We start from the raw sequence: 12,896 nt of genomic DNA, 5'->3' as shown, positions 1-12,896 counted from the left end.
CCACCCCGCCAACCTACCCCACCTCTTTCCTGTCCTGGACGGCACCTGTGTCCAGGACAGGCGTGCGCCACAACAGCTTGCTCTGAATGTGCACGTTAAACACTCTGACCTGACCTGACCTGACCAGACCGTAGAGGTAAGATCACGTGCCGGTGTAGACAGAGCTAATTACTACATAAACCGTTTCTTTTGTTCTTGACTTTGCATCCGAAGTCCGGAATAGACAGCATCCGGTGTAGACAGAGTTTTCTTCCTAATAAATTAACGGTAGCTGGACGGGACTTTAAAACTGTGCTGGTTTACGCAGAATGCAGGTTTAGACAGATGCCGGTTTGGACAGAGTATATATACACTGGTGGCACCCGAATCTGCGCACCTAAGCATTTGTTGTATTTTAAAGTTAAAATCTTTCTTTAAAACTATTTGTTTCACCGCCACAGTACAATGAAACAATAAACGTGTTACTACTGAAAGTTATTATTATTATTATTATTTTAAAACTCAAGTAATGAGCGCATTTTTAATGACCCCCCCCCCCCCCCCCACCATTATCTGTTGTCTGTTATTAACAGTATACATGAGCACAAATAGTGTTCCGTTAGATATATAGGACAATCAACGATAATTTTGAAACGGACTATAGCTAAAAATAGACCATGCTGTTGCAGTGTAAGTCTGGGCAGCCATGTTGATTAGTGTTGTATCACTCGGAAGGAAATTCAAAGTATGCTTGGATGTTTACGTTAACATAAAGCATTGATTTCATTTATGGATTCATAAATTACAATAAGGTATGTATTGAAGCTTCTATGTAAACTTGTGTAAGTTAACACACTAGAATGGTAATTACAACGATGACAGACAAGTAATACAAAAACACGTTGATCGAGGCTTGCAAAAGTATACTTTTAGTGCATAAAAGGAATGCTAAAGGAAGGCTTTTGGACTGGTATACATATTCAACGATACATAATGCACATTATTGCTTAATATCAACAAGTATAATCGTATAGTTAATTAATAAAACGGTTAAATGTGACGGCTATTATATATAACGGGCGCATGTCAGAAATTAATCTTCGAACTGAAGAAACAAAACATACCTGATTTTTGCGGATGCATCGCAATGTTCTGTAACAATATCCACCCCAGTAACACAGCAACACAATACAAAATAAACCACCATTGTCAAAGTGTTGAAATAACTGTATTATGCTTTGTACATAAATTAACCCACGTACTGAAATAATAGTCGGAGTGTTTTCTTGGTTAATTGGTCTTTTTTTTTCGTGGCCTGTACCTGTGGTTCCTGATTGGCAGGTGTATATTTAGATGGTCCCCAGACACTGTGTCTAGACACACTAAAAAGACGTGCCTCTTTTATTAAGATCACAGAGTATTGTGTGATAACCTCAAATCGTATTGGAATTTATCAGCCGTCTTGCTTTATTACTGTACGTAATTCTGTAAAACCCTTGATTAAGTAGACTTTCCCATCTAAAATAACAAAACTGACAAATTACGTAGTCCCAAAGAAAAGAAAATTATCACTTGGGTATCGTGAGGGTCGTTTTTGCTCGAACGTATCCTACCAATAGACCTAATAATACGCATTTTTTCTTTGGATTTTTTAAAAAAAAAAAATACTATAACTCCATTTCGTTATACTGAAATATATTTAGTTAAATAGTTTATTATACTATCAAGTCATTTATGTTGTTTTACAAGTCAGGTTGATGAAAGCGAAGCGCCTTGTCTTAAATTAGAGCGTTTGTTTACACTGTGCATAGAGAAGTTGGACGGAGCTGACGCCACTTCGCCCCAAGCTATACCACCGGACGTCACAAAAACGAAACAAAATGGCTGCCCCCAGTTAGCAGGAATAATCATGGTTTTTTATTAACTCTAAAATTACGCGTTTTTCATTTGTTAAAGTGTCAGTGTGTGTTGGTGGTCTGGATATGCATCGTTCCATCACATAAGGCTCTTGTTGGAGTTTAGTCTACCTTTAATACAGAGTTTTTTTTCAATTAAATTAACAATTGTTTTATGAATTAAATTAACTGTTGTTTGTTTGTTTGTTTACAAACATACCCCAACACTTGTTTTAAGACGTAATGTTACGTCATTAACATGCGCAGACGTTTGTGCCGCGTAGACTAATGTGATATGAGTGTGTGTGTGTGTGTGTATATATACACACAGTAAAATCTTGTGTCGAACTCGGAAAGATCGAATACACCGCAACGCTCGAACCAAGATCAAAGTCACGAGTTACACTTACACGATGCTGACCGAGTGCTGAGGTCGAACTACCTACTTCAACTGTAGGGTCACCCGAGGACTGTTACAATATATATAAAGTATTCGTCAAGAGTGTTTTTGTTTTTTTAATTGGAAAATATCAACGTAGTCTATGTAGTCTATGTTAATATGTATTTGTCTCGACAGAGTCGAGACAAATACCGATTAACTAGACGAGGTTGATATTTTACTGTCAATTTTGCTTCTTTTTACCCAATGTACTACTGTCGGATAATTCCTTTAGATGATGTAAATATTACAGATAGAGTACAAAATAATGACATGAACTGTATCAAGTTGAAACTACTTAGTTTGAATGTATGTGGTGTAAGAAACAGACTGGTAATTTCAGATGATACTATAATGTACTTCAGTGGAACTTAACAAGTCAATGTATCAAGAACACTCGTCAATGAATAATGTTTTGTCAATCCCAGCATTTGGTTATTCGGACTTCCGTACTCAGGTGACTGTGATATCTGCAAAGTTTAACTGTGCTGTAGCTTGAGGCTTTGTGTCCAGTATGTTGACCTGTTGTTGGTTGCTACTCGTTGCCATGAGCGTTGCCGGTTGTTGACTGCAGGTAGGTTTATTATTGTTCAATTGTATATGCATGATTTCAACATTGTGTATTTAGTGGAACGGTTACAAATGTTGTTAGGATGTAAACATGCATGGTAGTACATGTAACTTGAACCTGTAGGCATTATAACTTGTAAATTCTTGATGCTGGAGATTCTTTTCAAATCCTGGTCACAATCTTGCAAATAGCCATGCATACCACTCGTAAGTTTATGCAGCAACTTAAACTTAGTACGTATCCTCAAATTAGTTTCTAGCAGAACGCCAAAGAACAGTTTGAGCTTTGTTAATAGTATCCGACTATTCCCTGATACCCCATATTCCACCTCCGTATGCAATAATGGGTAAGTACACAAGTGGATACTATAACTTACTGGAAACTCTATATGACAAACCACTCATAGCCTCACTTATGGCCATGAGATGTCCCAGTGCTCTACTTGCAGACTCAGCAACTGCTTTAACAGTTACATTAAAATCACGAGTCTCGTCTAGCAGAATTCCCAAATACGTATACTGTATTAGAGTGATTAAAACGATATAAACATATTTAAAAGAATAGCTTGACCTAGATATTCATGTTGATCAGGTACGGATATGTTCAACTTGCAACCCAGACTCATTTTCAGCCAGAAGCACACTACTATCTTCATACATTAAAACACATATTATAATTTGCAAGTATACGTAATAATCGAAAAAACTTAAAGATGTAATTCTAGCGTAACAGATACCCATTTGGCAGTAATATCCATGGTAGCCTTCTTTGCATGAGTTACAACGGTATTCTTCAACATTTCCTCTACAACCTTCTGCACAATGGCAATGATATTGTCCTGAAACTAAACAAAAAATTAATAGAGAGAGAGAGAGAGAGAGAGAGAGAGAGAGAGAGAGAGAGAGAGAGAGAGAGAGAGAGAGAGAGAGAGAGAGAGAGAGAGAGAGAGAGAGAGAGAGAGAGAGAGAGAGAGAGAGAGAGAGAGAGAGAGACTCTCGCGTTTCGGTATCGTTAATATATATATTACAAATAAAAATTGTATTTATGCGAGTCTGTCTATTGACGGTGATGAATCCATTCGAATATGGGGATGATTCAGTTGAACCCCACCCATCACACCGAAGACATGTCTAATAAAAGCACGTCCTGACTTAACAGCGAAACAGAAAAAATTACTCCCTCCCCCGCATCACAAACAGTAGTTCTCTCATGCCACATTTCCCCCCAGTTTAACAATATCTCAAACAATGCAACCAACTCTGCTGTTTTATTTTGCGTAATATGAACTACACACTTTCAGAGTCAATTTCCAGCCCCATGTAGGTAAGTAATGATTTTTCTAGGGATCCCCAGTTTTTCACATATAGATCGAAGACAAGACGTCAACTGTTGCAGCTTGAAGACTCCTCTTTTTTCAGCACAATATTATTCCTCAAACTGAAACCCCAGCAAAACAAAATCCCCTGCATAAATTGGCAACAATTTACAATTACCAAGTTTACTTACCATTTCGAGCACTTTATCAAAAGATGTGTATTGTACTGAATAGGGCCTAATCATTGATACTCTCCCCAAATGGATAAGACAAATGTGTGATCAGCTTCCAATCCACGTCTGGTTTGGGTACTACATCTATATGGAAAACATGCACATTTGAAGTAGGACGGATATCAAAAGGACCAATTATTCTCCCCAGGGAAATTTCTGTATCAATCTTTTCCTTTAGCTCATTGTGGTGATGGGAGGCAGATTTGAGATTTTTAGAAATATTATCACTATGAGGACCTGTGTAACGTATATGAAAACCCTTGGTACACCCTTCAGCTAATTCTAATGCAATGTTTTGCAATGGATAACTGTGACGGTACATGCTCTTAATTTCTTTTCGCCTGGACCATCCTGTAAGTTTCTTCTCCAAAAAGTTTGACAAACACCAGGTGAACTATTCCACTATAGAGAAGGAAGCTTTGGCCATGGTACAAGCTCTGAAGCATTTTCAGATCTACGTGAAATCGGCAGTGCATCAAGTGGTGGTCTTTACTGATCATAATCCGCTCACTTTCATTCACAGAATGAAAGCCACCAACCAGAGAGTTTTGAGATGGAGTCTTCTTCTGCAGGAATTCCCAATCACCATTGAACAAATCAAGGGCACATCCAATGTAATCGCTGATGCCCTGTCCCGAAGTTGAACGCTATGATAATGTGTTGACATTCTTGATTTCTGTTTTGTTTTTATATATATTATATTTGTATACCAGGGATTCAGAGACTCAGTGTGATTACTGGTAGTCACCTTATTATTACATGTGTTATAAATGCCCGTATGCGTCGGTTAATGCACCTTTTTGTTTTAATGTAGTTTATTTCCCTATTCATAGAGTAGAGGAAATATCCTTTTTGAGGTGGGGGTGTGTGACGGTACATGTTCTTAATTTCTTTTCGCCTATGGCGATATTAATTGTTTTAGAGGGCCGTGTGTAGTTCCAAATTGCACTTAAGCCCAGATGGGCAACTTGTTACGTGATACCTTTGCGCGACGGTTGTCTAATACACACCCAGCGCAGGTGTGGAGGCCATGTGGCTAGTAGTTACGTAATATCTCCGGTAGTGCTGTTTATAGCCAGGGGATAGCTCGCGGTTGGCGACAGCCAGTCTGACGATCAGAGAAAAATATGCCGGCATGGTCGTGGTGGAAATCCACATGATAAGATTCGGTACCGCCTTGTACCCCCAGGCGATATTCGCTGTCTCTGAGAGAGTGAATAAATAGCTAGGATTTTTAGATATATCGAGGAGAACGATAGGAAGGCTCCAGGGGATCGCTGTCCGTCCACTGAACGATCTATATTAGTTCAGACGGGACATTGGTAAATATATATTTTCTGCTCTGTGTATAACCTTGATGTGATTGATGTGACTTTAAATATTTTAATACTGTATTATACCAATATTATTTAGACGGTGCTGCCGGTCATCTGACGCAGTATTCTGTAGGCTCACCGTTCTGATATATATATATATATATATATAAAGCTTAGCCAGTTATCCTAGAGGACCTAGGTAAACTGTAGGTTATTGTCTTTATTGTGATAGGTACCAGTATTAATTCTGTATTACAAGGTTATTGAATGAGTAGTTAGGGTTAATTAAAAATTAACCAGTTAGGAATAGTGTTGTAATTCCTTTATTAATTAAGTTCCCCTGGAAGCGTTTCTCCATTATCGCACGTGTGTGTGTTAGCGTTTCTCAGTTATCACACGTGTGGGTGTTGTGTCACTGTGAAGTGATTAGCATATTGTGTAAACTAGACACCTAGAGATTAACTAATTAAGTGATCAGTTCTGGGTTGTTATTATTGTTGTTATTAATTAACTACTGCGGCAGTACATTTGTCAGTGTAGGTTAATACAGATTCCAAAGAGTATTGTGTTTTTGTTGTGTTTTCTAGTGAACTAAACGTGCTATAATAATATATACTTTATATAAGATCTTATTTCTGATCATACCTAGACGAGCCACTTTAGGGTATAACCGCCCGTTACAGAGAGATCTAATAGATATATAGTTAGGAGAGATATTTGGACAATCGTGTTTTATTCAGTTACGGGTATTATAGAATCCCCGTGACAATAACATTCAATGTGTTGATCTTTATCGGAGAACTACTCAGGGCCCATGGGCCTTTGATATTGCATTATTGCATACGAAAACAAACGGATGTCTGTGGTGCATTCTGGTCGCCTGTATGGGATACAATACATTACTGCGTGATAATGTGTTATTTATAATAAATATTAATGAACTACTGAATATTAACTTCTTTTTTAAATTTAAACAGGTTTACGTATACGAAGATGATCGTTTCATTTTCAACTTAAATGTTGCATTTGATACTTTATAATTGCGACGCAAACGATATTTGATTTGTAACGACTAACCTTATTTGATGTGCTCAATATCGGTGTTGAAGTAAAGCATATCATGTGTATAGATTACAGTGGTTTAAATGCATCTGGTGAAGAAAGGCATATAAACAACAGTTATAATAACTGCTATCATGCCACCATTGTATTTGGAACTTTACGCATTTTAATTAGACCAACTCGTATTGTAGGCATATAAGAACATACTGAACATAATGAACCCCCCGACATTACTGACTAAACATTCTGCTGATACCGGTTCAAGGACAGTGCTAAGAACTGTTCCGGACCTATAACAGTTAAAGCTGCAGTCCCTGGAATAATTTATTATTATTATTTAAGCATAATTTAGAACAGAAAATCAAATTACGTTTGGTGCATATAAGACGCCGCACACCGCATTGGTTTCACTACGCTGGCTTATCGAACTGTGTAGAAAGCATTTGACAATATTCGTAAAGCTGTATGTATCCTTATTTTTTGACGCGTGCGACGCGAGCGATTGATGAAGTCGAGCGCGCGACACAATACCGATAAGAATTGTTTCTATTTTTTGTCGCGCGACACGAGCGACAACTATATATTAACTAATCAAACAACCTTTATTTCACGTTTTCAACTATTGATAACAATTTTAAAAGGAAGACTGTCGTTATGGTCGCGTCTGGTTAGGATATAAATATTATCGCGTCGCACGCGTCCGGTTAGGATACAGCTTTAATGGCGACAACTCGCAAGTGAATTGAAAGTGCAGTTATGCTTGTATTTGAACTTAGGACTTGATTTTATGAGACTGAAACAAGGGACGACAGCTTTAACAACCAACAAATGTATCGCCGTCGTGCATCAACTGAATATTTTTGATGCGCAGTCGGTTTAGGATCGATCCCCATCGGTGGCCCCATTGGGCTATTTCTCGTTCCAGCCAGTGCTGCACAACTTGTGTAACAAGGGCCGTGGTATGTACTATCCTGTCTGTGGGATGGCGCATACAAAATATCCCTTGCTGCTAATCGAAAAGAATAGCCCATAAAGTGGCGACAGCGGGGTTCCTCTCTCAATATCTATGTGGTCCTTAACCATATGTCTGACGCCATATAACCGTAAATAAATGTGTTGAGTGCGTCGTTAAATAAAACATTTCCTTCCTTCCAATGAACATTTTAAAATCAATTTCACTATGCAGTTTTAAAATATAATTTTCCGTTACTTATTATATACAGTTTGATAAGTTAGATAGTAGTAGTAGTTTATTTACTTTAAGTCTTGTGGTTCTTAAGCATAGTGTTATATAAAATGTTATAAATCATATATAAACACTAAACAGTCATCAGCATAAACATAAACAAGTGGATTGTATTTGGAGGATGGACAGTTATACATGTTGCGATCTTAAATGTAATGTATATTTTAAATATTTTCCAAGGATAAAACGTTGTTTTCTATTCTGAACAGACAATAATTGTATTAGTTATTAGATAGTTATGTAGGTTGTTGGTCTTAAACTTCAAGTAAATGCTTTCATCACATTAACTTTGAATGTTAATATTTTTTTGTTAAAATGTAGTATCTCATTCACTGGTCATATTAATGGGCAGTGGGTCGTAAACAGACACTGTGGAGATGTTGTGGTGTGGTGGGTGGGTGATGGTGGTGGTGGTGGTGGGGGGGGGGGGGGGGGGGGATGGTGTAGAAAAAATAAATCAGTAATAAAAAACCCTCATTTCTTCCATCACAAATATCATACCCTCCCGCTGTCGGTAAAATTCTAAAATCATCCTAGATCTTCCCTTGATATGATGTTTGTTATAGCCTACAACATACGTGGAAATAAAGTATTTGCATTGTTAATATGTAATATTGGCATGCGATCTTGCTAAAACACATGACAGACGGGCGACGGATAGGGCCCTAACGTGTTCGGAAGCGTGAGTGGAAGGGGGGTGGGGGGGGGGGGGGTCGGGGGGAGAGGGGAACGGTTCATAAATGCGATCACGGTTTGACGGACATTGTGTAACGGGCACTGCATGTATACCTATATTTCAAAAAGTATTTTATTCAAACTGTAGTGTCAGTAATATTTAATTATGTGTTTAATGTTGTTTATTATTGTGGAGTGTGGGCAAGGTACTAGAGGAAATACCGGGGCTGGGGAACGGGGCGAGGGAGACCCGGAAAAAAGCCATAGAATCAACTTTGCTTCCGATATAAGTATGACTGTATCATTTATTTTATCGTAATTTGACTTCGATCACTTTTTTTTTTTAAAGGGCACAATTCTAGGGACAGATCTGTCTACAGTCCATCCCATCATTCTGAAAAAAACAAAAGTTGAAAATAATTTAAGTTTGGTTTGACGTAAGAAGAAAAGTAAAAGTGTTTTGGAAATAACAAAACATTACTAATTTTTGTGTGACATTTACTAATCAATCAGCTCAAAAAATAAATAAATTATAGTACATTCTATGGTATGAAAAAGGCGTTCTCTGTGGGACGGACTATAGGTAGGGCAGATATACATGAAATCGATATATACTGAGTCAAATTAAAAACTTTACAACCGTTTCATCTTGCTAATTAGCAAATATGACAGAAGAACGTGTTAAATAAGGTATGTTTTATTGTATGTCGTCCAAAGAAAAAATAGGAATAAATGTTGAGTCAAAACTGTTAAATGCGCCCACAGCTTTCGTCAAAACCACAGTCAAAATGGTAATTTACAAGCAGGGTCGTCTGATGAAAGCACAGGTTCAGTAGCGCGTACGTCCTTCACGTGTACCCACAACTGCAAGGCAACCCCTCCTCATTGACTGCCTGATGCGTGTAAAGACTGCCTTGGGGATAATCCACTAATGAGTCACCACGTTCCTGCAAAGTATGTGGAGGGTACCCGAGAGTGCGCTGGCGTCTTCCCAACACATCCCAGACGTGCTCGATGAGATTCAGGTCGGGCGACCTTCAAGGTCAATCCATGACATTAATGCCCGCGTTCCTCAGGTAATCCCTTGGCATGATGGCCGTGTGGGGTCTGGCGTTGTCATGCTGAAAGATCAGGCCTGGACCATGAGCTGCCATGAAGGCCACAAGTTCCTGGGCCAACACAGCAGCGCTGAGGTTGACACGGATGACAATAAATCGAGAACGTCCATTACCACAGAAATCACCCCAAACCATTACACTTCCGCCTCCGAATCTGTCAACTTCACTCAGTGGCGTAGGCAGTAGTGTAGTGGAATATGACACAGGAACCTTTTTAAAGTTATTAATAAGAAAAAAGATAAAAATTTCCCGGGATGGACTTCACTGACATAACACTCAGCATGACGTTTACCACGTCGTCTCCAAACCTCTGCCCGTCATCGGCAAATCGCAGTGTGAATCTTGATTTAGGAGATAACCATATGGAGTTCTTAGATTTGCGGGTGTTATTGTCTATTTGATCCCGGAAATGTTATTTTTGACCTAAGGCGTTAGCCTGATGTCAAAAATTAAACATTTGCGGGCATCAAATAGACAATAACACACGCAAATCTAAAAACTCAATAATTATATGGTTATGTCCATTGTAAACTGAATCGGTTTTTTTTACAGAAGTGACTGTATATTTGGTATTTCTTGAAACAAATACCTAGCTACAATCTAACTGTAGACCCTTGAATCATCAACTTCGCCTGTTCCGATTGCTAATGACGTCACATTTAAAGACGTCATTAGCTTTCCCGGTGTTATTGTCTATTTGATCCCGGAAAATAATGTAATTAACCAATCACAATACAGAACGCACTCGCCGTCAGTTTACAATCATCGCTAAACACGACTATTCCATTCTCTCTGAGTCCATCACATGTGGCGTTGTGCCCACACTTGACGTTGACGAAATTGGTTCGTGCGTGGAGGTGAGCGGTTCGCAGCCGATTTCGTTTGCGCGGACACCCGACATAATATAGGGAAGAAACTATTCATTTAAATATGGTTGGTTATCTTTATTACAAAGAATCACTTGTAACACTTATGTGCAGTGCAGATATTAATGTGACATGGATGTAGGTGTCCAGGAAAAATTTCCACAAAAGGGTCTGCCAAAAGTAACAGCTAAGCTTAGTAGATATTTAGCCCCTACCTTGTGTTATAGAAAAGTAGATCAAATATCCAACAATGAAGATGCAAGTACGTTTCCCGCCTTGTGCTGTTGTCATTTGGTTGCACATGTGCTTTGCTACATCCCGAACAGGAATAACTACATTTGAGTAAGAGCGTATAAAAATACAAACGTTAGGTAATATTATTTAAATAATGCTCAGGTAATTATTTTCTTAGATGATACCTTCATGTGAGGTAGGCTTTGAAAAGTTGCTTTTGAGGATATGACGTCACTACGACACGTCATACATCCTTGTTGGGTTTCTCAAAGCGGGAGCTGCCAGCAAATCGAACATTGAAAAGTGACTCTAAAAATTCATAGCATACCCACTCTAGAACTATTTAGACTAGTTATGCTGTGAAAAAGGGTGTATATCATTATTGAAATTTAAAAATATATACATATACTCTTAAAAAAAGTAGGGGAAATCTAATAGGAATTTACAATTACCAAAATTGTAAGGTATATTCAGTGGCGTAGCGTGGGTTGCCAGTGCCCGGGGCAAACCAAGTATTGCGCCCTCTAACCAGTGGACTTAGCACTCACCGAGTCCCTTCCACCAGTCAGAATCTTGTGCCCGGGGCAACCGCCCCGGTGACCCCGCTCACGCTACACCACTGGGTATATTAGCTGTGGGGAATGGTTATATGATAATAGTGAATTAATTGGGCAAACATTACAACCGGTAGTTCAATATTACAGTAGGTTTTATGACCACCAAAGATCTTGAAAGATGATTGGGGTCAGAAGTGAAATTTGAAAGTTGACGTAAATTGCAAATTCAACCAATAAAAATGACTAAAAACAAACCAATAACAACTGTATGATCAACAGAATGAAAAAGATTGACAGAAATAATGTTCCACAGTGATTAATGGATCTTCCTGGAAATTGACAAAATCGAGAATGACACCCCTTGCACGTGTATTGCGCAACTACGTGATGCACGTGCAAACTATGGAATGTCTTTCGGTGTGTTGATAAACAGACCTGAACGTTCTTTACTAGGATGTCTGTGGTCAAAACGTATGTTCGGTCTAATAGTTGATATTAACATTTATATTTCAGGTTCCCCTGACTTTTTTTGAAGAGTATTTATATATGTCATTATATCGGCAAGCAGCAACTATTCCTAAATATTTAGCCGACAACATTTTCATTGTATTATTACCGTGATAACCGTTTAATAAAAACTGAATTAAACTTGTTTTGTTTGGTGCATTCAATTTTATAAGGATGTAGGCCTACTTTTGTTTTTGAAAGATAGCCTACTAATCATTTCAAAACCTTATTTGTACTGTGAGAAGACTGTTTGAATATAGCCTATAATACAAAGTCAATCATTTTTGTTGCTTTGGTCAGCCATTTTGGAAAACGTTTGCATATCAGTGTATTAGCGGGGGGGGGGGGGGGCGGTCACGGGGTACATGCCCCCCACCATGAAACCTTTTTTGTGTTTACTGTTATTACCGTTTATAAAATCATTACATACAGTGTGGTTTGTAACCCCCCCCCCCCCCCCCCCTTCAATATGGTTCCCTCACCCCCAGTATAAAATTCTGGCTACGCCAGTGTTGCATATTAACATACCGTTTTATAGACCAAGAAAACGCCCGCCATGAACGCCCGCGTTAAGAAACGTAACAATCACACGTTTCATTTTGTATTGAAAATCTGTTACTTATGTTGACAAATGATGCCTCTTATTTTGTAAGTCACGAGTTTTCGTTTATTTAAGCACATTTATCAAATAGCTAAAAAAAACCCACCCATTTATACACATACGAGAATGGGTTTGGGGTTGGTGGGAGGAGGGACCGCCCGCACTGGCAGGTGCAAGAGAGCACCAGCAATCCTTCAGGGTCGGTAGCGGCCGAAGGCATTTGTGGTGCTATTGCTGGTTGAAATTTCCCGTAGGAAATATAAAATATAAAGAATGCGCAGT

General features: G+C 38.6%; 1 protein-coding gene across 2 annotated transcripts in view; it reads right to left on the bottom strand.

Moving 5' to 3' along the window:
- LOC121378798 (protein draper-like) overlaps positions 1 to 11,189 on the bottom strand; it is a 46,613-nt gene extending 35,424 nt beyond the window's left edge. Inside the window, exons 1-2 of one of the 2 annotated variants that reach the window (XR_005958765.1) lie at positions 10,931 to 11,188; positions 3,621 to 3,728 (exon numbers count right to left, since the gene is read on the bottom strand). Coding sequence is in view for 1 of the 2 variants with exons in the window: in XM_041507122.1 (XP_041363056.1) it covers positions 3,621 to 3,728; positions 10,931 to 11,018 (196 nt within the window). In the remaining variant the exon portion in view is untranslated. Of the gene's footprint in view, positions 1 to 3,620; positions 3,729 to 10,930 lie in introns of both variants that reach the window. The other variant, XM_041507122.1, reaches the window with a different exon arrangement.
- Positions 11,190 to 12,896: the final 1,707 nt, after the last annotated feature.

Source organism: Gigantopelta aegis, chromosome 8 (assembly GCF_016097555.1).
Source record: "Gigantopelta aegis isolate Gae_Host chromosome 8, Gae_host_genome, whole genome shotgun sequence".
NCBI lineage: Eukaryota > Metazoa > Mollusca > Gastropoda > Neomphalida > Peltospiridae > Gigantopelta > Gigantopelta aegis.
The sequence above is the reverse complement of the archived record's forward strand: the minus strand, read 5'-3'. Positions and strand labels throughout refer to the sequence as shown.